Source organism: Melozone crissalis, unplaced genomic scaffold, assembly GCF_028551555.1.
Source record: "Melozone crissalis strain CALT ecotype California unplaced genomic scaffold, PUWL_Pcris_2 ptg000039l_1, whole genome shotgun sequence".
NCBI lineage: Eukaryota > Metazoa > Chordata > Aves > Passeriformes > Passerellidae > Melozone > Melozone crissalis.
In genome coordinates this window covers 4240973-4268207 of record NW_026535817.1, presented here as the reverse complement: position 1 = coordinate 4268207, position 27235 = coordinate 4240973, and the positions used below count along the sequence as shown (strand labels likewise).

The following is a 27235-nucleotide window of genomic DNA, read 5'->3' as shown; positions in this document are numbered from 1 at the left end:
ATCTGTATTTGCCACTTCTGACTGGAATGCCTAGAAGTCTCGTGTATCTGAGCTATCTCAGACTGCTGCTATATTTATTCATTTAGGTCAATTTTGGCAGTGCTTATGTGTGCTGTGCATATACCATCTGTGGAGATTTTTCTTTTTAAATGATGAGATACCATTTTCTGTGTTCCTACCAGTGGAGTATGAAGAAGTTCTGAAAAACCTAGCAGAAAGCTTGCTTGAAACTTTAGGGTAATTTTTAAGATTAGTGTGCTATGCTGGTTTAAAATTCCAAAATGCCTTTTGTCCCATCAATTTAAATCCTATGCCAAAAGCAATTCAGCCACTTAGGGACACGAGTCCCTCTGGGAAGCATGGAGATGTTTGCAGTTAAAATTTTCAAAGGCACTGAAGTTATTTATTTTTGATAGGCAAAATTCTATTCATTATGAATAAATGCTGCTCTCCAATGTACAAAATCTCCTTGCTGTGACAGTCAGGAGCTGGAGAACTGAATGTGTGCCTGATCCTGGGTCTGTGCACAGCAAATCTTTTCCTCTCTGCGTGCCTCAGCCCAAGGAACTCCTTGTCCTGCAGAGCGCAGGCAATTATTCTTGCTTTGGATCTTTTCCTGTACACAACAACTGTGATTTTCCACGGTCATTTCCACTGCTTTCATTTTTAGAGGGGGTTTCCTTTCCTTTTTCTTACTTTTTCTTGCCTTGCCCTAAGTGGGAAGACATAGGGAAAAGCATTTAAAGGGTGCAACAAACAAGCAGTGAGATGGGGAAGCGCATCTGTTTCTCACGTTTGGACAAGCACGCTGTAGGGATCGGTGTTGCTGTTTGTCTGGCAAGCCTGTAAACAGCTTTATTTGTGCATGAACCACTGAGAATCCACATTTCCATGCTAGTAGTCTGATGACTGCTGCTGGGAAGTAGCTGTGAATATATTTGTTTTAGGAACACAGCGTGGCGAGGTCAGAAAAGTGAAAAATTAGGTGTTGGGTACCTTTTTGGAGAGGAAGTAGGAGATGCAATAAGAATATTATTTTTAAGTTCAATACCTGTTAGAAGAACTAAATATGATGTGGATTCACTGAAAATCCAAACTCTTCTGAGGCAATTTGATTTCTTTGTTTGTTAGGATAATGGTCTCTATGGGTTGAAGAAAATACAGCGGACATGGAGAAGCAAATTTTCAGAACTTGGTTCCTAGATTCTGCCTGAAAATCACATGCTTGTATGAGTACTTGCAGGAGTAAATCTACATTTTTTACATACAAGTGAACCTATTTCATATGTGTAAAAGGTGTTATTTTACATGACATTTTTACAGGTCATCAGAAGAAATGTGGCTTAGAAAGGAAAAATAAAGGATGCAGAGTAGATCCCCCAAAGAAGTCCAGGGATGACAGATTCCTGGTTTTGCAAGTGAGCTGAGTCTTCTCACTTTATCTTTTTCACCTTCAGCATCACAGCTGCATTCAGCCCTGGAAAAAGATCCATTATGAAACTGCTTGAACACAACCTTTTTTTATTCATAAGGGATTTTGTAGATGCTGATAGTGTGAACTCATCTTTTGTCAGAGTAAAATTCTGTCACTTTGTGACTTTTTTAGTTGACTGTTTGGGCTTTAATTTAACATCCATCTATGCTCAATTGGAATTTAGATGACAATTGAATGGAGCTGCACACAGCTGTGGGTATTGATAGGAACTCTGAGACCTAAAAAAGTTCTACCTTACAAATGAGATGCAGTAATAACTTTTTTTCTGCTCCACTTGAGATAAAGGATTGTGTGCTTTGTACTTCCAGGCTTCTTTATGGCCACTCTGATGAATTAAACAGGATCCTTTCCACCACTGGAAGGTGATGCTCTGTGGCCTGTCTTTAACCTGTGTCAAGCAGCTTCTTTTTCCCTAAAAAATCTGAGACATGATGCCAGGGGCCAATCCTGGATGCAGATTGAACATGTTCACGTGCTGTGGCCCACGCGGATTGCTTGATATGGCTGAGGAATTTTAATGATGTAGGCATAAATAATTTCATTCTGGTCATCTTAACTCTAAAGAATGGTGATGGGCAAGCTTCATTTATGGATAGAAAGAAGCCAATATGCGATTTTGGAAAAGAGAAGCTTTGAAAGGCTTGTGAGAAGGCTTCTTGCACTTGTGTGTTATCCTGGTAAAGTGGGAAAGACTCCCTGAAATTAGAGTGTGTGCTGCTCATGACAAGCAGCGTGCTTTAGAAACAGAGAATAAAACACTCAGAAAAAAGAGTGGGAACATACTTGTCAGGTCCTAATGCCAGCTAATCCCTGCTAGGAAAGAGGAATGTTGGAAAAAAAACACCATGGCCAAGATAAATTGGATAGGAATTCATTGAGTGATGCTGTATGTAATGCATGTTACCTCATGTACGAACAAGTAAATTTAATTATTTCGGGCCAAACCCTGCATGAATAATTTAGACACCTCTGAAGGCCACCAAATGGTGATCTACATGTCTGCTTCTCCCTGGAATCTATAGGGAACTGAGGCACTTATGAGCAATTTAGGAGGAATGGCTCCTATCCCTCCTCTTCTCCCCAGGGCTCTGAAAATTTTAAGTCACATAGTAGCTGGCCTTTAATGTGTTCTGCATTGGTTAACCCTCAAACTGAAATGTTCATTTCCAGGCTTGTCAGCTGAAAGAAACGTGTACTGCAGATTTTGTAAGAATGCAGTAAAAATGGTGAATTTTTAAAACAAGGAAGAAAAACAAATGGAGAAAAAGAAAAGAAGATTGAGGAGGAGAAATTACTGCTGCACACATACATATAAGCAATTTTTATTAAAAAAAATAAGAAAGTAATCAAATAGGAGTTTTACAAAGCATGATACCGAAATTGTTAGCTTATAGTGAGTTACAAAGAATGTGAATTGGTACTACAACATGTGTGAAAGTAGAATAAGTTGTTGACAGAGAATTTGGAAATATTCTTAGGGAATATGCTCTGTGCTTTTAAGTTTGACATACATCAGGAGTAATTTGGGAGTTGTTTAATAGGCCTTAATGCAGAACATAATTATAAGAATTCTTGCAAATTTAAATATTCCATGGTTCTCTGACTTCAGTGGTGATGTCATGCATTATCTTTAGTGTTTTCAGGTAGATAATGTGCTTATAATAGTACAGAAGGACAAAGAAGCTTTATTCCCACTGTATCTTGTGGAAAAAAAATGGTCTTTTGTGTTTTTATGGTACATTATAGAATACAGCTTAGTGCTTTTCTCTGCTGAGTTGTAGTAACTAAAAAGCATTGTTTGGGTAGTAAATAATCAGAGCCAGAGATAAATCAAATCTGACATCTACTGTGCCTCTGGCTGTTGCTGGGGGTGGAAAAGAAAAATTCTCTGCATTTAGAACAGAAAATCAAATGCACATGAAAGTATCCTGTGTGCAGCAGAACATTGATGACAAAATCCAGGGCTTGATTCAAAAGTCAATCCCTCTTAGTCATGTGCTTGATGTAGAGCACATGTTGATTAAGGTCACTGCTTACATGAACTGGGAATTGGGTAGTTGTTCTTAAGAACTGAAAAGCTTTTTTGTTTTTGCTTTTTTTTTTTCCCTTTTTTTTTGTTCCTTTGCCAGAGGATTAGCAAAGTCCAGGTAGCAAATAAATCTCAGATCACCCATTCGCACCAGAGAAACATTATTTCAGTGGCTGTCATGATGTGTCAGCATTTGTATCGGGCATCTCACTTTCCATAACAAAATAGTTGCACGTTCCAAACATTAAAAATACCTTAATACTTTTTAACTATGTATTTTTCAATCTTGAAGCTAAAAGAAGTGGCAATATGTGTAAATCAGCAATTTGGTCAAAAATGTTTTTGTAAAAATACTGAAAATCTGTTGTTGGTCTGGAGCATGATGTTCAAATTTGCGAAGTGGCAGTTTTGTACTTACGAGCAAAGGACAAACCTCTCTCCCCCTTTCCCTGCAGTAGGTAACACTGCTTGTCAGGTTAAATGCATTATGGTCAGTGCAGTATCCAGCACTGTCAAATTTTGGCATGGTTGAGAATCCTTCTTTCTTGAACTGATTTAAATGAATATAGACATGGAAATGTTATGCACTCAATGAAAGAAGAAAGAAAAGCAGAGTATATGTGGTTATATAGTTTTCTTTAAACAAAGGACAGGGGGTTTTTTTTTAGGATAATCATATGTGTTCCAGAAGTAAATATATACTCTCAAATGAAGAAATTATTTTAATAGCCTGTGGAGATTATTTATTTAGCTAAAATCAAGCCTGTTTCCAGAATACTTTCAGTGCAGCAATAAAAACTTTTGCATTTTGGCTTACTTTAATTTATTCACGGCCTGAAGACCCGGTGCTCACAATTGGTTTTCTTGTTTCACATGAAATCTGGGTAATTGTACCCATCAGTCCCAATGCTGTGGGTTTATTTTAGGAACAATATTTATATCTAGGATTTTGCAGATGCCAGAAGGAGCATTTCAGCCATGCTGAATGCCATGTTGTTATCAGGGGGGGAAATTCTACCCTGGGGCAAATGGCAGAGCTTCTCCTGCCTTGCCTGTGTTGTCACAGGCCAAAATTCAGCAGGCAGTACAGAACGTGGTCTCATTGTCACCTAACACCTTTAGTGGCCTTCAGGGCCCTTCAGACACATCCTAAAGTGATCACCAAAGCCAGCAGACTCACTGACATTAGGGGAGATTTGATCTTACTGAATTATTTATCTATATTTTCAAATGCAAAAGTAAGTATGTTCCGTCTTCCTTCTTTTTTATTTTCTCCTCCCACCCCCAAACTATTTGTTAATTCAGAGTTCAAAAGTATCACATTAATTGTGTAAAATTAAACTCACATTAATTGTGTAAAAAATTAAACCCACATTAATTGTGTAAAATTAAACATAGGCATCTGGAATGCAAGGTGTTTTATCCAATATTTAGCTACAGAATATATAGATTTGATGAATAAAATCTTTGCGCTAAAGCCTTGAAAGAAAAGGAAAAAAATTCCCCCTTAAACTTATTCATGAGCAAAAGGTATCTGAGTAAAATGTAATTTTTATATCTGTGTGCCAAAGTTTATTGACCTGGGCAAGACACTCTCTTTTTATAATGCCATTAATGGAATATTCATAAAAGATTATTAGCAATGCTTTAGCAAACTTCTTTAAGTAATAGATCACTTTTAAAAGAAAAAAAAAAAAAGACTTTATGGATTGCAAAATATACTGAACTGACACTTGCAGTGACTGGAATGCTTTTTTATCCACAGAGCATGGGTGGCAGCAGAGTAACCCCCATCCTCCATCCCCCAGCCCCAGCCCCAGCCGTGTGTCTCACCCTTTGCCTGGATGCACCACTACGAAGGGTGAGGGAGCTATGGCAGCTTGCTCTGCATTCCCATTCACTTCTTCACCTCTTTCCAGAAAAAAAAAAAAAAAATAAAAACATGCCTGATATTTTATATTTGGAGCTGATGTTTGAGCTCCAAGCTTACAGGAGCAGCCAGGTTATTTCTGACAGAATTCATTCTACCGCTGCTTAGGTTTTGGTCTCTGTTTGCTTGGGTGGATTTAGAGCAGGAGTGATGAACTTGCAGTCTGGTTGGTTGGTTGGTCACCAGAATTATCATTTTCTGGTTCTGGTGAAGCTGATAGGACTTAGTGAAGAGCCATGTTTCATATGCTGCAGTTAACATGTAGACTGTAAGGCAAGCCATCAAAATATAAAGGACACTTAAAATTAACAATGCAGATTTAAAACCAACCTTGGCATCATGCATATGAGGTGATTAACTCCTTTTTTAAATTATTGCTCCCTGCAAGCGAAGCCAGAATAGCTGGGCTGTTTCTGAGTGAAATGCAGGAATTTTCAGGACCCTGTGCTCCTTTACCATTTGCCATATTCTATGGGGGAGGCATGATCTGTGTGGCATGGTGAGGCACACAGCTTGTACAGGGGACCAAGAGAAGACAGTGAGTTGGATGCTTGCACAAAAGCCTGTGTGAAGGCAGATATTGCCTGGATATTGTCTGAACTTAATAAATGTAGCTCTGAAACAAGAAAAGCGTTTACATAGTGGCTTTACGCCTGTTCTGCTGTTGCAGGGGTGTTTTTGATTTAAAAGAAAGGGGTTTGTGTCATCTTTCTCCTAAGGGAAGGGGGGTCAGGGGTATATCTGTAACAGCAACAGCATGCCTGGTATTTTATATTCTTTGGAAATTTTATTGTCTAGCAGTTCCTTCGGATCTTTAGGCTCTTGGCACTTCTAGGGGGACTCAGCAGTTGCTCTCTAAGAGTAGGAGTAATGTTGTGGGAGCTTATGGAGCTCTTAAATACAGTCCAGAGGGAAAGTGACAATGGTTCTAAAAGGTATAGGATGGGCTTATAGTATGGATTTTCTTTTGCTGCTTGGGTTGCCAGCTGTGGAGGGAAGCACTGAGCCCTTTCTCTGTCCCCTTTAGATTAGCTAGCACTGCTAAGCAGCAGCAAAATTTGATTTGGAGAGTTTGAAGGTGTTCCAAGCACAGGCAATCCCTTCCAGGCTTTTCCATAAGAGCAAATACTCCTGCTTGTACTCACAGTTATAAAGTAATAATCCAACATCGAGTTTGGATGATTTGCAACAAGGTGAAAGGAAGATTTATTAAAGAGACAGGGGCTTTACAGTATTTTCTGTTCATTTCTGATCCATGAGCTAGGAATAATTATTGCATACTTTACTTTCTCTTTCCTGTTTATTGTGTTAATATTTTTAATTTCTTTTTTTGTTCAACTACCACTGATGTCTTGACATGTCTTCCCTTATCAGTCTACACAAAATTAGCTCGCTTTGGATGGGAGGCTTATTAGGGTGTCTTGAGCAAAAAATGAATTTTAATATATTTTTGCCAGTTCTTTATTTTATTTTATTTTATTTTATTTATCTTATTTTATCTTATTATTTCTTATTCCATATAAATTGTATGCATTAAGGATTCTTGCTGTAATGCTCAGAATCTTTGTTGTTCCAGGAAGGATCGATACAGCACAAATCCTGTACCCTAAGAATTTTAATTGTAATGCTTGTGAATCTTCAATCATCTTGCTCACCTCAAATAATGTTAGAATATATGTACAATTAGTATAAATTATATGGTCAGAATTATGGAACTGCTTGTGACTAAAGCCTTTTTTTCTGACTACCCATACTCACACAGACTTGAGGGTTCCCTGTGTACTAGTTTGAGAGTTTGGAACAGGTGATAAAATAGGGATGAAAGAGAGAGCTGTGATCTCAGAGGAGATATTAGGCACCAGAAATTATGGTGTTCTTGTTCCAGCTCTTACACTGACTGTGATACTTCCATTTCTATAGCACTTGCCATCTCTGGATCTCAAAGTGGATTATAAAGAATAGTGATTTAAACCTTCCTGCACCTCTAGGAGATAGGTAAGCAATATTATTCCCATTTTACAGATGGAGAAATTGTGATACAGAGAGGCTTAGTGTTTGTTATTTAAAAGCTTATTTATGAACACACATGCATGCACACACAGAGAACTGGAAACAGATGTCAGAACTTTCATTGCTCTCTTTTTTAAGTTGAGTCCACCCTCCTTTCCATTTAACCTCTCTGATTTATATTCCCCATCTGTAAAAAGACGGAAACTGGTATAGACCTGCAGAGATTTGCTTGCACATAAATTTCTGTGCAGAACCAGAAAAAAAGCCAAAAGTTGCCTTTAAAATCCAATGCTTTTTATGTGTTGGCAGATGATATTTTAAGATTTAAAGCAACAATTTTTGTAGGTGGGGAGAGTTGCAGTAGTTCTGCAACTTAAATGCATAATATTTAGTTATTGCTCTAAAAGGGCTTGATTGTTTTGTAACATAAGCATGTTAAATGGCGATAAAAAAATTTCCAAATGCATCAATTTCCATGGCAAAAGGCCAGACACAGCCAGTAACTCAGTCTCTGCATTATCTGGAAGATGGTGCCACATCTGTACACTGTGTCAGACAGGAGAGGGGCAGTGGTGCTGCATAAAAGCAGTGTTTGCCCCAGCTGCATCTCTGTTTATCTTTCTCCCAGCAAACTCCTCCTGTGTCTGTAGTGCAGCACGAGTTCCTCAGTGGCAGACACCAATCTAGACAACTATGCCTAAATATTTACAAGAGAACTGAAATTATGACTGAACTTTGGGAAAAAAAGTTTTAAAGATCCAATATAAGTCCTGTTATTTTTTTTTACCATTATTGGAATGGTTGTTTCTTGTAATATTAAAAAAATATACATTAAAAGATATTTGGATACTGGATTAATCTGATCATTTACTGCATCGTGAAGGTTCTGATCTCATTGTTCTTAAAAGCATTGTTTAAAAAACACCTTGCAGAAGCTTTTAAAAATTCTTTCTAATTCTGCTACTAATTTGCTACAGAACTGAAACATTGACAACCTCGTCTATTAGATGTGTTTTATTTTTAACAACACATCTGGCAAATTTCTGTAGGTTGAACAGATGCAAAATGTTTTTCACATTTTCCTGTGTGCACCCTGTAGCATAGGCAGGCTAGATCAGACAAACATCCAACACTCCTCACAGTAACATTTTCCTGGAAGTAATCTAACTTCCAAGCTAACTTCCTTGTGATGCAGTACCCAGATTTCATACCTTTACTGGTGAATATGTATCTAGGAAATAAGCATGGCTAATATATATTTATATATTTATATTTATATATGTGTATATTTATGTTAAATGGAATGGAGACTGGATGTGTTTATGTGTCACCGCGCAAGCATCAACCTGTACACGATTTAAAGATCCATTTGAAAGTTAAGATTCCTTTTTGTTTCAGCTGTAAGACTTCACACAGAGAAGCAGACTGATTTTCAGGTAGGGATTTAGTGTGTTTGCAGCTAAGGTAACACCTGATTTTATCACTCTAAGTTTTACCAGATAAGACTGGCGCTGATGCTAATTATAATACTTGAGTAAGTGAGTTAGTTCTTTGGTTTAATGTGTGACTGAGATCAGAATTTAACCTGGGGTCTTCCTGGATGCTGGTACAAATCACTTGTTACTTTTGCTCCCAATTACAGTTAAATTAGCCAGTGTCTTGAGGTAATACAGCTACTGCAGCTGCTGGATTAGGATATGGCTTTGCTAATGCATTGACCTTCTTCATTTGTGTAACATGAGTTAATTTTCAGCCTGACAGTAAATGCTGAAATTTGAATTGTAGCACTAATGCACCATTTTTTTCATCTGTCAAACCAGACTGAAGGGTCATTTAGTGATGAGGATAATGGTTCACTTTGAAAGAGAAGGAAAGCTAGCTTCTGAATTTTAGGGGGCATTCTAGATCTTGCTTCAAAAAACAAGCTGAACTAGGGAAAAATTAGCCTGTGACATTTGAGTAATACTTCACCTGTATGTCTGAATATTTGCCTTATACTGATTCTGTACAGGCACATTGGAATATTTACCATGACAAGTTAGACAGAATAATAAAACAACCTATGAAATTTGGTATTCAGGCTATCAAGCCTCAAAAAGAGGCTTTCTCTGAAAAGTGAATCAACATTAAACTGTTTGCTATAATGGGAATTTCCAGCCTCAGTTTGTGACAAGTTTTGATTGTTTCTCTACACCCTAAGAAACCCTAAACCTAAGAACTGTTGGAGACTGAATTTTTTTATTTTTGTTCCTCTCAGAAGTGTCTTTCTTTCTTTCCTGCAGCACGGAAAAGGATATGCTAGTCACTTCTACAGGACTTACCTGAAGCAGCATGATTTGCACAAAAGAAAGTCGACCAACAAAAAGCATCAGCTTTCAACTTCATTATCTTGGCCATCCAGTTCTGTGTAACTGAAGGATTTGTGTGCTGTTGGAGACATCCTGGCCAACCATAGGACCTAATTGCTCTCAGCAGGCCTGAGAAATGAGTTGAAATGTGTAGAACTGTAGAAACTTCAGAGGCAACTGATCTTGCCTCTCTGATCAGTGTGTGCCTGTTTACAGCACTATATATCTTTCTCTCTCCAAAATGTCACTGAGCCCTTTAGATGTTTATATTCACCACAAAAAGCCAATCGTACAGATAAAAGAGATGTGCATTATAAATGCAATATCACTGTTTTAAACTTGACTGTTTTATATTATTTTTGTGTGATCAAGTGTTCCCCAAACTATTCCAACTTTACAAGAGAGATTGTGATCATGTTCTTTTCACCTGTGGGTCGTAAAAATGTTGTTAATCTGAAGACCCACAAAATTATCAAAGACATTTCTGTAGTTTATACACCGTGTTGCAAAGTGTTTACTGTACTATTTCAAAGCTTCTAAATAAATATAAAATATATATATATTATATTATATATAATTTTCCGAAAAACGTGGTACAACTTAGTTGATTTTTAAATGGATTCATACAGTCTACACCATCCACTAAAGCGAGAAAATAATTCAGGGTTCCTAAGCTATCCTTGCTAAAAACAAAAATAAAATAAACCTTTAATAGTACTTCCCCAAAATTCGTATTTTGGTCGATCCTGTTTTTCTTGTTTGAAAAAAAAAAAAAAGCTGTAAGCAACAACATTTTGTCTAAAAAGTCGCGAGGAATTTTCAATGCCAAAGATGCAGCTGTCAATATTACCCCAATGAGCGCTATGTACTATCAGAGGTATAAACCACTCTCCATTACTTTGGTTATGTTTCTATGGTTTTTAATTTGGAATCACAAAATCTTTATAAGGCTCTATAAATTCACCTGTATATGTTGTTAAAAAAGAACACTGGGTGTCTGTACATTTTGCAATGTAAGATATAATGTAAGTGAAGTTAAGTATTTTAAGAAAATCATCCCAAGCTCATAAATATGTATACATACATACATAAATACATACACACAAACACCAAAACACCCACACATCTCTCTTTAACATAGTTTTGTGAAACTATACAAATATATTGCCTAAAAATATTTCTCTTGTGGCTAGGAATAGTTGTTGATAGAATTCAAATTACAAAGGCAAAGTGTATGCCAGAAGACTCTTTTGTCACAAAGGAGATTTCCAATTAGGAACATGGCACATTCTCAGCTGACCCCTGTCCCATGGGAGTTCAAATGGTGTTGGCCACCATCTTTGTTGGGAAAAGGATTAAGCCCTTGCATATAATCTTTATGTTCTGTAATAATTCTGTGGTCTGAAACGGTATCTTAGAGCGTTTCTTTTCTATGAAATATTGAAAAAAGTAAAATTTCAAAGGTAAAGTTTAAACCTGCTTTCATGTCCATGGAGTTTAAGTACCATTTACTAAATGTAAAAATCTAGTAAATTTTTTTCTTTTTTTTTTTTTTTTGTGCTGTGATTTTTTTCCCCTTACTGTACCTTAATACATCAAATAATGAAAGCAAATGAGAGCACACCTTGTTGTCAGCCAATGCCTACCCAAATTCAAACCAATTCCATCTGATGGTTCAATATTAAGTAAAACAAGAGCAAATGTTTCATTGGTTGCAGTGGGATTTGGATCATGCCATTATTTTGGAATTCTGCCGTGGGATGAATGTGTGAGAGGTCGCTGCTATGTCATAATAGAATTTGAGTTTCTTATTTTTGTTTGTGGGTTCTGGGGTTTTTTTGTTCTCTGTAATGGTAGTTTCTATTAGATAGGAGTATATAAATCACCTGTATGAAAGCCATCTTGCTGTGGATCCAAATATACACAGGGAATCCAACATTCCTGTTCGAATTCCACGAGTTCTTTGTACAGCTAGTGGGCCCTACCATTATTAATTTAATATTCCAAACAAAATAATATGCTCATTAAACACTTTAATGTGCACACCTAGCACGATTGTATAGTGACAGATTGTTTCATGAGATCCTTTTAAAAATGTATATTATAAAAAACCTAATTCAAAAATCCCCCAAACCACTTCAACAGCTATTGATTTGAGCAAATACAACAGTGAAATGTTCCTGCTGCTCTAGGTAGCAGACCTTTTCGTTGCCTACAGCCTTCATTTATTTTATGAAGAAAAGCAATGGAATTTGTGACAAATATTTCATTTAAAGGAGATTTCTAGGTTCTTGTTTCTGCTTTTAAAGCAAGAAAGTCCTTGCCATTCTGAAACCTGTTTCTTATTAGGTTTTTAATACAGACATATATTGTAATTTATGGTTGTTTTTTGGTCTTTGTGAGGAAAAGGAAATTGTTTTACTTTCTGTTTCATGGACAGCCAAAGTGTTCCTATTTTATGAAACTCCCGTCACATTTTGCATGCCTTTTTTTCTGAAAAAAATTATTAACCATATCATGTCCTGTCATTCACTTCCAAAACCGAACTCTTTCCATCAAGTATGATATATGTACAGATTTATTGATCTTTTTTATTTGTATTTAATGTTAAATACCGTTGTCATTGGCCCATATATGCGCAGAAATCCTTGTGAGTTCACTGGGATGAACTCAGTTCATCCTAGAGAGGTCCTAGAGGGAGTCATGGTAGGATGCAGAAGTGTCAAGGAAAAGGAAGAACTGAAGTGCTGCAGCCTGAGCTTTTGAGGTGAAGCTGTAGCTCCTGCTGGTTCCCTTGCTCACTGTGAGTTTTGGTGCACTAACACTTGCTGGCACAAGCCTTGCGACACATTAAATCCCAGTGCATAGCTGCTGTCCTAAAAAAAGGGCAAACCGGGCTGGGCAGAGGCTCAGTTTGTGCTGTTTCTTTGTTTTAGTGGGCAGCTGGCCACCTGCCTTTGAAATTGCCTTGTTCAGCATCTCCCAAATATTCCATGGCACTGCTGGGAGCAGGGGCAGGTCTGTGAATGCCTTCGGAGCTCTCTCAGTGTGTGTGTGCCTCCTCCTCTGATGCAGATATTGAAGGACTCTCATTGTATATTGGACCCAACAGTGAATTAAAAATAATCAGGAAATTTTTAGGTTGGGAATTAAGGGGAAAGATTGATGCCCATAAAACTGAGATGAGGAAAGTTTGGGAATCTTCTTCATTGTAGGTTTTCAAGGACAGTGCAAAAAATAAAAAAAAAACACACCTGTAAGGGATGATCTAAGTGTACTTAAAGTTGCCTCAGAGAAAAAGCAGAGAAAGCTCTCAGTCCTGGTGATCTGTAATGCTCCTGGTGGGCATTGGAGGGGTTAATCTGTGCACAGCTGTAGGGATAAGAATGTTCTATCCTTCAATTTGTTGTTTGAAGCAATATTTAATGTCTCAATTTACCATTTATGAGCATAATAGAACAAGCTGCCTGTGAGAATAATTGTCTTTGGAGTAAATTAGAGTTCAAGCAGAGAAGACAGGGTCTTATAAAAGATAACAATATAGAATCAGGTCTGTGAATATTTTTTTTTTCTTTTTTAAACTCCTGATTTAGATATGTAGCAATAGATTTCCAAACAGCTTGCCTATCAAAATTCTTCAAAATCAAACTTCAGTTTCTTGCAAAACTTAGAAATACTAAAACATTTCACTACTTGAAATAGAATTCCAATTTTTTAAAGCAAGTTTTTGCTACCATGCCTATTGAGAGAAGGTATTTCCATTAACATATTCTTAAATTTCTGGAACAAGGTGCCGTAATTTTAAGTAGTTATTTCTTTTTCATTAATGTTGTTGCAAAATTAGGTGAAATTAAATACACAGATGAATACAATTTGTAAAGATTCCTGCATTATAGCCTCTATATAGTTGTGGGGGAGCTACATGTGTGTATGTGTGTGTGTGTGTGTAACTATAGTTCAAATTCTGGGAAGTTGCCATGGGATTTTTTTTCTTACAGCTCCTATCAGTAAATGTAAACAAAAGGGAAGAAACACATGTTAAGGTACTACAAAACAAGACTTGTTCCTTAGTGTAGAATGGAGTTTTGCATTCAATAATTAAATTCAGCCCCTTCTTCATGTGTTAAACCCACAATCAAGCACACAAATCATTTTTATTTTTACCTCCAAAATGTTACCTGCTCATAGAAGGGGTTTTTTTTTTCATTCTTTTTTAAAGTAATATCATTCCTCAGGGTAAAGGGTGGATAAATAGATAGTCTTCCTAGGCTGATAAATTGCAATTGCAATTTTGCAAGGCTGTTAAATATTTGTGTGTCTTACCTGGAGAAAGGCGATCGTAACCTGCCACTGTTCCATGTTCTTCTAGTCTCAAGTTTTATGGCATTTGGACTTGTGAGTTTAAACCTACACAAAAGTGTAGGGGCCAAAATAAGCATTTTTGATATGCATTTAGGTATTGCAATTTGATTGCAAAAAATTGGCATCAGATGTCTATAAAGGGTAGAGAGTTGTTTATTCTGTTCTGTTTGCAGTAATGTAAAAGACAGCCAGTAGGACTTTATTATAATATTGTGCTATGATAAATTCTGAAACTGTGAGTCAAATCCTTTGCACTGATCCCTACAATCATAGAGCAAATTCTTCATAAAGAGCTCCTTCATTTTATTTTGTCTCAAAGAAATGGATACATATATATATATATATAAACAAATATACACAGCCATTACAATCCATTGTTGAGCATCTGTGTTTTTGTAGATATCCTCATATGTACGAAATAAGCAAGAACTAACTTGGACAGATTTCTTGAACTGAAATTGTTTTTGAATTTGAATTTGTTAATAAAGTTCATGATATTGACAGACATCAAGAAAAATGAAATCTCTGTGGGTGTAGCTCTCCAGAAGGCAAACGCTTCACTTAGGAAGCATCTTGTCAAAAAACTGTATAAATGCAACTGCTGGAAATCTTGCTGAGTCAAGATGAAAGATGCTGTGCTAAAGTTTTCTTCTTCACTGTGTCAGCACTGATTAAAGTGTCCTCTGGATGGTAACCACTTTAGGCAAGCAGAAGATATCGAAAATTGCAAGCAGGATTGAGATAACGTTTACCATTCCTGTGGAAGAGAGGCACAGACAAATAGGTGAATTTATACTGAAATACTGGTCTATATCATACAGTATGGAAAAAAAAAATTAGGAAAAGTGAATGCTTTCAAACACTTGCACTTCAAAGATTAAAGTTCTGATGCTCAACTTAGAAGCATATTTTGGGTAACTCATCTTTGATTTTCACTAACCCTGGAGAGCAATGTATTATATGACAGAGTCTTACCATACGTGATAAAGGGAATGTAACCAAACCAACGTTAATTTATAGAAATATTGGATACAAACATTCAGGCTGCAAAGCTGAGCTGTGTTTTATATGCATCAGAGCCTAATTCCATTAAAGGCAGTGGCCCAAGTTGCAGTGATATGAAGGAGAGCAAAAGGAAGTTTTCGTTTCTTTCTTTATGCATTTTTTAAGCAAAAGCAGCCTGCAATAAAATTATTTGACATCAGAAAAAGGGAAACTTCACTGGCTTTCCTTTTAAAAAAGCTGCACAATCCAGTTTGGATATTTGAAACTTCAGACATGGCTATGTGCTAGTATGAAACAGATATTTCTGATAATTTTATCTCAAAGCAAAATAACACAAGATATTAAGTGATATAAATGTTTAGGTTTTCTATTAAGATAAAGACAAAAATGCAGTCCTGAAAAGACAGATTCATGTTTTTATTATGCAGAAGTTCAGACAGCTAACAATTCATTGGAACAGAGTATTCTTACACTGCCCTAGTTGTTGGTCGAAAATGTCAGCAAAACAAGCAAAAAAAATCAACCTTAACCTCGTGGATGTTTCAGAAGGTTTTGCTCTGGAAGGTAACAGATCCTAAGAACATTATCTCCTTTCAGGCTTGGCTGAAAGTTGTTTTCTATCATCTTTGCTGGTCTAACATACTTGGAGCGTAAAAGCAGCCCTCTGAATGGTTTGCACATTCACCTCAGTGGAGAATTCTCATTTGTTGAGAATAATCTGGAAAAATTACCTAGATGAAGCCTGATGTCAAAATTGCCTTGTAATTCCATGTCCATCACTACAGCTTTTCTAACCAGGTATCAGAATAATTTAAGGCTGAAATGTTTTGGGATGCTGATGAAAAGGCAGTGGTGTGGCACTTTTCCTATGTGGGGAAAAAAAAAGAGAGGAAGAGAGAGAATATTCTCTGCTCTTCCTAGTCTCACAGACATCATTAATTGGTACTTAAATAGTGTTTTGTTCAGGAACATAAATATCACAAAAGGAGAAGGATTTCACCACGAGAGCAATATATTTGTTGTGGATTGTTCTATATTAAAAAAAAAAAAAAAAAAAAGAAAGGAAGAATGCAAGCAAACATTCTCATTCTCAACCCCCTGAAGATGAGGCGAAATGATGCCCTTGGAGCTCACAGCCGTTCAGTCTTTGAGAGAGGCTCTGTTTGATTTCTATTCTGGCTGTCAACAAAGAAAGAAAAGAGAGACTGTGCTGGAAGTTAAAGATAGGTAATTAATATAATCTAGGGGGAAAATGCAATATACCTTGTAATAACATCATTAAACCTCACTGAGCTGCCTGAAACGATCTGTTGCAAATTAAACAAACAAGCCAACAAAACCCCCGAAACAAAGCAAAAAATAAATCTCTTTCTTGGCACTCCAGGTATGCATTTGCATTAGATCACAGCTAAGCTGAAATAAAATGATTGAGGTATATATGGGAGGGGATCATATTTTTCTTTCACCTGTTTCCAGGGGATGGGAAGGGGGGTGATCCTGGCATCCAGCACTTCCTTGGGGACAGGAACATTCTGGAACATTCCTCATCCTATTGTGAGCATTTAACAATGTACAGATTTACTTCCAGATGTATTAATATACATTCTTATTCAAATACAACTTTTTCAAGGATGATACTTCACTGTGCTTTTGACTATTTATGTCAGCTATTTTTGAGGGCTCCCTCTCATTAGGAATAATTAAGTAATAGATTTACCAGTCTAACTTAAATTTTCTTTTATAATTGTAGATGGAGTTCAAGCAGCCCTTATCATATAGAAACTGTGATTAAGGCCCCCAGGTTTAATTTTGCTACTTTGATTCCTGTTGTCACTTCCCATGTTACAACACATGGAAATAAATGTAATTTTATTATTAAAGAAATACAATTTTGTTATATTTAGTAAGTCTGATCTAAGAAGTACCCCTTAATTGGGAAAAGATTGAGGCAAATCAATTAACTAGCTGTTTTTCTTTTCTTATATAAATAATTTCCAGACCTACCACTGTTCAAGTAGGACATAAAATGCAGTAACAGAAAATATTTGAAGTCTGCACTTTGATTCACTGGACTAGGGAAATTGCTTTCCTGTTTCCTTTCTATCTGGAATCAACTGGAAATCACTGTTTGCATGCAAACTTTTTAGGTGTTTAATTCTTCATTCACAGATTTAAATCTACTGCTTTACTCCACACATTGCTAATATTCACAGATTTAAAGCTTCAGGGGGAAAAAATAAACAAACTCAAAACGTCTTATGTTCTCATCCCAAATATAACTTTCAGCACTGGAACATATATGGAAATTGAAAAAAAATATTTATTTTAAAGATGGATATTTTTATTGATAGATTTTTTAAGATAGATTTTTTAAGATAGATTTATTTGCTGCTCTTCTATGTGGTTTCATATCCTTTATTAATAACAAAAATATACTCCAGTGTTATGACAGATGCCTGCATCACTATCCTTATTTTCCTGAAGCACAACTGAGAAACTTCATACTAAAGAGGTGGGAACAAAACCTAATTCCTAAATCAAAAAATTAAGATTTAAAAAAAAACCCAAAACACCACAACAATCATTATGCAAGAAAATAATGTAAACTCACATGGGTGCTGCCATGCTGAGCTCTCCCCACATCCAGGTTAATGAGCTAACTAGCAGTCTAGAGAGCAATCTGCAATTTGGTGCCCTTGGTCTCTCTGTCAAAAGAATATATAATTATTCTTTTCAAAATGGGACAGCTTCAAAGAGAAAAATGAAGAGCTCTTCATCTTTCCACTCAGAGCCCAAATCCTTTTGGATTTGATGATTAGGGAGGGTTGGGAAAAGGAAATTGGGTTTAGAGCCCATCATATTAAAGAAGCATTTGTCCTCAGCAGCCAAGATTATGAGCAAATACTATGATCACATGGCATAAAAAGAGCCTCTGGCAGCATTTCTTTGTCTGTTAGTTTTCTGCTCAATACTATTTTTCTGCAAACACCTAAAAACAGGATCCTGTTTTTGTTAAGATGTTTGTTAAGGTGTTAAAGACTAGATACCAAGATTTCCTGGGCAGATGGTATGAATATGACATAGTATGGTATGAATGGTTCTGGAATATTTTACCAGGATGTGAGAAATCTGTATTCAGTTCTTTCCGCCTCACGGAATTTCTGCATCCACACCCAGCCTGGAAGAATTTCTAAAGAGCAAGTTGGAGGATTCTCTCCTTTTCTACTGTTGCAGTCTGCAAGAGCATTTAAACACCTCTTGCACATTTGCCACCTCCCATGGCTTACCACTGATTAAATACAGACTCATTTTCGTGCTCTCCAGGGAGTGTGTGATGCTGTGCAAAGAGTTTTGCTCAGTAGGTGTTTGTAGATGGCACAGAGAGTGGCAGTAGGTGTATAACAGAGAGCTTTCTCTTCTTCCAAAGGGAGAGATCAAGAGCAAACCACCCCTGAAATGCTGGTCATGTAGGTGAGTGTGTTACCAGAAAATTGGCAAGGGCTGTGGCGATGTTCACAGGGGTCTTAGGATGAGGGAAGAGATGAGGACCTGACTCCATGTTTCACAAGGCTTGATTTATTATTTTATGATATATATTACATTAAAACTATACTAAAAGGAATAGAAGAAAGGATTTCACCAGAAGGCTGGCTAAGAATAGAATAGCAAAGAATGATAACAAAGGTTTGTGGCTCGGCTCTCTGTCCGAGCCAGCTGGGCTGTGATTGGCCATTAATTACAAACATCCAACATGGGCCAATCACAGATGCACCTGTTGCATTGCACAGCAGCAGATAATCAATGTTTGCATTTTGTTCCTGAGGCCTCCCAGCTTCTCAGGAGGAAAAAATCCTAAAGAAAGGATTTTTCATGAAGGATGTCTATGACAAAGGGCAGTCTAAGAATCCTACACTAAGAGCATGCATTGCTGGGAGGGACTTACCTGGTATTTACTCAGCAAAAGTTGAAAAGTTCAGAAATTCTGGACAATTGAATACATTTTCTGCAAGGTCTGTCCTGAGTCACACTGTTGATGACAACAAAATCGCCATACCAGTTGAATTGATTCCCTGGAACAAGTGCCTGCACTCCAGCATCATAAAATGCAAAGGCACAGGCACGGCACAAAACAAGACTGTGGCTCACAGAACTGCTGGTAAAAAAGAGGATTTGCCCACCCCTCAGTGCCCAGGGTTGGGGCTGTTTCCACCAATACAGGCTGACCTAACCGGTTGCTAGAAACTGTAATGAAGCAGGCATGATATGCCTCCATTGTGAAAGGGAGATCCCAAACGTGGTGGAAAAAGAATATTTCATTTTGAGATGCAGCTTTGTTTTGATAATTTTATTTATTTGATATTATATTGTTATTAAATACTAGAGTATTTAGATTGCAAAATACTAGCTGTTTGAAATAAATCAGACAAGAATATTTCCTGTGCATATGTTGTCACTAATATTACTTGAGGTCTTCACGTTACATACTCGGTCCTGGCTTGCTCTTATAAAGGAAAATCTTGCAGACATGTAACTGAGTTCTGTCTTCCTCTTTACCCAATTTTCCCCCCCTTCTGAGACATTTAAATTGGCCTGACCAAGTACTTTGAAAAAATAAGATAATGGGAGACGTATGAAAAGAATTTCATTTAAAGAATTTTGTGCACTTGTTGACGTGCAGGTGAAATCCTACTTCAATTCCTGTTTTATCCGAATAAACCAAGGAGCATAAAAGTAGATTCTTAGCCCACTACAGGTCAACATCTTGCCCTGACAGGTCCATTGTAAAGTGGGCAAATTGATACACTAATCAAAATACCAAATATCTATGTAGAAATACAATGGCATATTTATATTTTATAAATATATATATATAAAATATATAACCTATAAGTTATACTTTATATTACATCTAACGTATATATATTCATATATATTTTTAATTATAAATATATATGCATATTTATGAGATCATAATATATTCTAATGTATATTATATTATATTATATGTAAATATTATAATATTACAGATTATATTATATTATATCATATTATATTAGATATATTATAATATATATTTATATATAATAAGTAATCAATGAACGCAAAATGAATTGAAAAGTGAAGGGTTGTCCCTCTCAAAGGCGTAACACAGAGCTCACAATTTAGGGAAGAAGAAATGAGCTAATATAGAAAGGTATCTGAATGAATCACTCTGCATTCTTGAGATAGGCTAATCATAACAGAAGTTTGTCACTTTGTCATCAACCATCCAGACTACAACAGATTATATCATTCCAGATTGTATTATTAGAAGTAGAGATATCTTTTTGCTCCCATCCCATTCCCAGGATTTGTGCTCCCTTAGGGCTTTCAAAGAAGAGAGAGGAGAGCAGCAGACACTGTTCTGTCTTGATGCTGGTGAGAATATCTCTCTGGACTGATCTTGTATTTTAACACCCTGTTGTATTCCCCCTGCACTTTTTCAACACACAGGAGCTAAATTGGGAGAAAATGTCTTTCTTAAAAGATCAAAACCGTAGCAGGCTTTGAACCCTTAAATAATATGGAAGATCACAAGAAGCCTGTTCAAGTCAGAAGGATCTGCTTATCACCCTGAATTATATCAGTACCATCTTTCTCTTTATTGCCCTGAGAATGGGCAGAATCAAAGATAAAATAGCATAAAAAATGACACCCTGTGGCCTGCTCATCTCTGGCTGCCATTTGTATGTTAAATCACCAGCAGCTGTCATGATCAGAAAGTGTGGGAGTCTGGGTTGGAGGGGATAAACATGCACAGACAAAATTAGGGCTTTCTTCCTTAAGGGAAGGCAAAAAAAAGTAGAAATTGAGTGGTATGGACAGTGCAGGTGGTGGATGAGTAACTAATAATGTGGTTTGAGTAATATGGGGCAAATTTTGTGTTCATATCTCAGTACTTGTGTCTGCATCACTATAGTGTATTGCTTCTCAAAAACTGAATGGAGGACACTTTTAAATGTCATTTTATTAGGCATTTTTATTAGGTTTGTTTATGTGTGCTTATGCCATGCAATAGCTACAACAATAAATGATAGTTTGGAGTTTCAGAAGGTTGCAGCCAACTCTCCTGTTTGGGGGATAATACCATCATCTTCTTTGCACAGTGAGCTCTCTTTGCTGGGACTTCAGCATGGAGCCTGCCTTTGGGTAACTTTCTTTGAATGAGCTGGGGAGCAGCCCATTCCTGCTGTGGAGCTGTGTGGGAAATGGATTTGTGGAAAATTCTCAAAGCCTGACAGAAGGCTGACATAGTGTGCACCTGTATGCAAATCTTGAGATGAGAAATGCTGACTTAGGAATGCCATGGAATGGGACAAACATTGTTGAGAGAGAAATGGAGCTAGGAACAAGTTTCAGAGCATGGCCTTGCAAATAAGACTAGATACTTTGGACAAATAGAACTATGAAAGTTAAGACCACAAGTGTAAATTTTTGATGATTGGCTTTAAAGCATTTACAGCATGGTAAGGCTAAAGCTGATAGGCCAAGAAACATTTAGAGTGTATTGTAATTAGGAAATAGTTGGCTTCTGATTGTGATGGTGTGAATTATAACATCTGTATTGCCTCACTCTTCTCATGAGACTGAAAATGGAATATAAGTTTTTAAAACACCTCTCAGTTGCCCCATCTCTAGGTCAGGAAAAGGGTTTAATCTGACAAAACTATCCTTTGGTCTGTACTCAGCCTGAAGAGGGGATCCTTCACAACTCTCAGCCAAAAAGAAATCAGCTGTTGAAAGCATGTTTATCAAAAAGTGCTTCATGGCAGTTTATGGGTGGAATCCTCCAATTAAGTTTTCCCACTGAAACCGCTCCGAACCTTGTGCTGCTCACTCCTGCTCCCTCTCACTCTCCCCCTGCAGCAGGCTGGACAGCAGAGCTGGAGGCACAAAAGGAAAAGATCACGTGTTGATGTAAGAACAACTGTCTGGAAGCAGCAAGGAAATAAGGAAATAAACAGCAACAATATTATTAACAAAAGTGTGAGGGGAGGGGGTGAGAATCCCACGCAAACGCTCACCACTGAGCCTGACAACACCCAACCACAGTCCTCTGCCCCAAACTGTAAGGGAGCTCTTCCTCTGCTCCCCCTAAAAATGATATCACATGGCATAGAATATCCTCTGGGTCCTGGCCATATCCCACTCCTGGATGCTGCAGAAATTAACCCTGTCTTGGCTGGAACCGGGGCATTGTCTCCAAACAACGATTTTTAAAAGTTCTGAGCAATCACAGATCAAAGGGAGCTGGAAATAACCAATGTTTCTCAAAAGCAAGTTGCTACATTAAGAAAGAGCCTGACTTCCTTTCTCCCACAATTATGAATGCAGCATTTCCATCATCTTTATTTCAACATTATGCTTTCTTTGTTCAACAAACAGGAGACACATTTACAGATGTCTGCTGGGAGGGTAGCGTGAATTTTTCTGTCTCCCTTAGCTGCATATTTATGCAATCCATGCTGAGCACTATTTTGCAGGTAGGAACTTATGCATGAAACAATGCTGAATTCCACTTGTTTGTAGATTGTGTGACTTTCAACTGATGGAGTCTCATGTGTTACATCTGTTAGCACTTAACTGGGAAGTAGCTTTCCTTGATGGCCTGCCACTCTTCAAGAAGCATCCTTCCCTTTTGTTCCTAATCTCTGCACAGCATTGCTTTCTCTTTGTTAGATGGATCACTTCTCCAGAATTCACAATCTTTAATAAACACAGCATCACACAAAATGCTTTCATCTATTCTTTAGATTTTGCAACATCTCGAGAAATTATTTTGTTCCTTCTACGTATTTTGCATAAAGTTGTCAGCCAATCTGTTTACTTCACTCTTGGAGAACTAAAGTTTTCACTTTTCCTTTGTTCTTCTCCCAGTTCAGGAACTCTTCATCAGATGGCTTGCACTCTTTGGTGGTGGCTTTTTAACCATTCACTGTGACAACTGAATCAATCATACACAAGCCCAGGGCTCAGATATCCCACTGATGTCAATATAAAAGAAAGATCTAAGGTGCAGATTTTATTATATGCAAAACACTTGCAGCAGAGTCTTGAATTTTTACATTTCAGCATGTGTTACAAATTGACACCTTTCAATTTCCCCATAAAAATACATTTGGTGTTCTGTAGTACATACAAAAAGGTTACTCATACGCATAATAAAAAATTCTGCTTCATTTTGTGTGATTTGATGATTAATGAAATGCATGCAATGAATCAATACAAAGACAAAATATCCTTTCTCACCCATACTGGGTGTGGATAAAGAAAAATCAGATTTTTGTTTATCAATATTTTTTTAAAAAATAGCGCATAGGATACCCAGTTGTAACAGTTTAATTATTAAAGGCAGTAGCAGGATTTAGACAACCAAACAAAAAGGACCACAAGGGAAAATAACCAACAATGAGAGGTGGGAACCCAGTCTATGTGGTACTGAAGTTCAGCTGCACTTCATAAAAAAGATGTGTAGGAAATATGGCCTAGTGACAGAGGGTAAGCAGGGATGGAGAAAGTGGTAAAATTTGAGTTTTCTTCACCAAAATATAAATTCTGCTGTTCCACTACTTGTGTAAGAACAGAGATCCACCTGGGGACTCTTAGCCTTCAGAACTAATGAAGACAAAATACTCAAGTTTAAGTGTGCCTGACCTTTTGGAACTTTGCAAGTTTGAATTGTTGCATGTCGTAGCCTAGATTGATCCCATTTAAGTTTAGACATCAACATTAGATGACCCCATTAGGATATGGCAGTAAGCTGCTAAATAATACAGGGAAAGAGAAAGTTGTATTAGGCAAAGTTAAAATTGAAGAAGCACTGGAATGAGTGGTAGTGCTGCCTGGTTGCTGGCCAAGAAGAAGGTCAAGATTGCATAGACTTCAAATGCTGATGGCTTCATTTAGGCACAAAAATTTCAATACAATGAACTCAGTCTTAAAAAGCCTCATCTTCCTAAGGCAGAAAGTTCTCTGAAGAGTTCAGAAGCTCTGTGCTGCCCAGAGAAAGTTTTATTATTTAATTATTGGCTAAACTGAGTATTTGCATTCCTACAATAACTGACTCCATGTTCTTAGAAGGCTAATTTATTATTTTATGCTATTGTATTGTATTATATTAAAAGAATGCTATACTAAACTATACTAAAGAATTGAGAAAGGATACAGACAGAAGGCTAAAAGAGAATAATGAAAACTCGTGACTCTCTCCAGAGTCTGACACAACTGGACGGTGATTGGTTATTAAGTATAAACAATTATCCAACGTATTGGATAAACACTCTCCAACCACATTCCAAAGCAGCAAAACACAGGAGAAGCAGATGAGACAATAATGTTTTTCTTTTTCTCTGAGGCTTCTCAGCTTCCCAGGAGAAGAAATCCTGGAGAAAGGATTTTTCCAGAAAATATGACAGTGACAGCCCAGGAGCTTTTTCCAGGCACACCTGGACACACAGAGATGGACACAACCCCCCATCCCCTTGGTGCCACCAGACTTCCAGACTCTCTCAAGAAGATGCACGCCCTGCCTCTGGGGTAGGTATTGGGGTGTTTACTGGAAAAAAACAGGGTTGTGAAAAACCCAATTTTTAATGTGTACATCGATCCCCACCCCAAATGGACCTGGACTGCATGTTGCAATCCCAGGCAACAATCATGCACTCATTGCTGGTGTGGGGATATTTCTCCAGCTCTTCTTCTACCTGTCTTTCCCTACTTCTCCCTTTAGAATTTCCTCTCTTAGGGTGGCCATATATCCCAGGATGGCTATACACCCCTTTTCCAATCAATTACTTTATTTTCCCAGCTACAGTTTCAAAGCAGTTCTAATGAAATTTTTTGCTCCGTTATTTAACATAATTTTGCTTTAATCCATCCCAGGGATTCTTTAACAATGAAGAACCTGGTTGCCCTGCCTCAGAGGTGGCTTGCAGCAGTCCTGCCACTGGTCACCAGAGGGAAGAGACCTGTGCCTGCCCCTCCTCTTTCCCTTGTCAGGAAGATGTAGCCAGCTGTGAGACCCCCTCTTCTACAGTCTCTTCAGGAAATTCAGCTGCTCCTCCTAGAGCTTCTCCTCAAGACTCTTCACCATTTTCATTTTTTGGACATTTTCTCATGGCTGATCATGGTTTAGCAATGCTATTCCCCAATGCAGTGTTCCCACTGAAGCGCCCCAAACCGCACTCTGCTCGCCAGCTCCCCACTCCCCCTTCCCTTCTCCTGTGGAGGAATGGGGAGAAAAAGTGGAGACACAAAAGGCAAAGATCATAGATTGAAATGAGAACAATTGCTGGAAACAGCAATGAAATAAAACCAAACATTAAAAAAACCAATAATGATACCAGAGGGTGGACACTCGCATGTGATTTTTCACCACGCAGAACCCAGTGCTTCCCTTGCTGTTTTTTTCACCGCTGGCATGACTGCAAGGGACCCTTTCCCTCCTCCTCCCCACCCCCCTGTGCAGAATAAATAAACAGAATAAATAGCAGTGCAGAATAAATAAACTCAAGTTCCTAGCCATGGCCCCTCCTGGACACTGCAAATCATTAACCCTGTCCTGGCCAGAAGCAGGACAAAGCCTTTTATATTTTCTTACGTTGTGGTGGCTAAAACTGAACACAATACTCAAGGTGAAGTCACATGCAGATGCTGGTGCCACAGCTGGAGCCCTTACCAGGGGTAGTGACATGTCCATCACTGCAAGCATTGCTCAGCAATAACAAAAACATCACTGAATTATCAACACTGTTCACAGCAGAAATCCAAAAACACAGCCCCATACCAGCTACTATGAAGAAAATTACCTCTACCTCCACCAAAATCAGCAGAATTTTTTTTTAACACTTATTTACTTCTGACCATTATTTTAAAACAGAAAATGGCAGCTAAAGTTCTAAATCAACACTAGAAACTCAAGTAGTTACTGCAGTTCATTATTAGCTTGGAAGAAAACAGAGCAGCCACTATTTCCCTAATTGTCCTTAAAGTCATTATTACATATGCAAGTACAATTTGGTACTCTCCGGAGCCTTTCCCTCATTACTCTCTGTGATTCACTAAATTACACGATTGTGATTAGTGAGGCAATGGGTGTCCAAGTGGTATCAGGCAACTACAGGGCTCCTTTTGCCGAGGTCAATTTAATTACATTGTGCATGACAGAAACCAGGCCAACTGAGTACTGCCTTTGCCATCAGCAATTGACACCTGAGTGTTAATGAGCTGGTAATTAAGACTTGGCACAGACAGGCACATTTTAGTGTTTGGGACTGGGATTACCATATGCTTGAATGTCTCTGTGCTAAAAGCCTGAAGTTACTCTATTTTTTTTTTTTTTTTTTTTAATATACGAGATTCTAAAATAAAGGGAAATTATGGCATTTGCAAATAACAAGCAAGAAAACAGTTTTAATCAGGACTGCATGCTGCCTGTCATAATCTTCTGAGAAATCCTCTCCTCCTGCTTGCAATCACTTTACCAGCATTTCATTTTTTGTAGTATATGTTGTATTGGGTTACTGTGGCCAGGTTTTGGTAGTGGGATGGAGGGAAGAGGGGACACTACAGGGGTGGCTTCTGTGAGTAGCTGCTGGAAGCGTCCTCCATGACCAGCAGGGACAATGCCAGGTGGCCCCAATATGGATGTAGGCCAATTAGAAATGGTGATAACGCCTCTGTGATAACAGATTTGAGAAGAAAGGGAAAAGGAAAAAAAAAGTTATTGTGCAGTTGTAATTGTGGCAGAGAAGAGAGGGGTGAGAAGATGTGAGAGGAGCAGCTCTGCAGACACCCAAGGTCAGTGCAGGAGGTGCTGCAGGCACCAGAGGTGGGATTCCCCTGCCCATTTTCATTTTTCTGTTCTTTGAGAAAGATATTGCATTGACTTCTAAATTTTAAGTAAGATTTTTCAATACAGGTTCAGCTCTGATTAATTTTTTTCTAGGCCAAACAACAGTGGTGAAATTAATAACAATGCTGCTTTACTTATACACAAACTTTGAAACATGCCTCTG

At 37.6% G+C, this 27235-nt stretch overlaps 1 protein-coding gene across 3 annotated transcripts in view; it reads left to right on the top strand.

Moving 5' to 3' along the window:
* PCDH10 (protocadherin 10) overlaps positions 1 to 11362 on the top strand; it is a 34585-nt gene extending 23223 nt beyond the window's left edge. For 2 of the 3 annotated variants that reach the window (XM_054283770.1, XM_054283772.1), the window contains exons 5-6: positions 7375 to 7449; positions 9747 to 11362. In XM_054283770.1, coding sequence (XP_054139745.1) covers positions 7375 to 7409 — 35 coding nt within the window. In that variant the 3' untranslated portion in view covers positions 7410 to 7449; positions 9747 to 11362. The remainder of the gene's footprint in view (positions 1 to 7374; positions 7450 to 9746) is intronic. The other variant, XM_054283771.1, reaches the window with a different exon arrangement.
* Positions 11363 to 27235: the final 15873 nt, after the last annotated feature.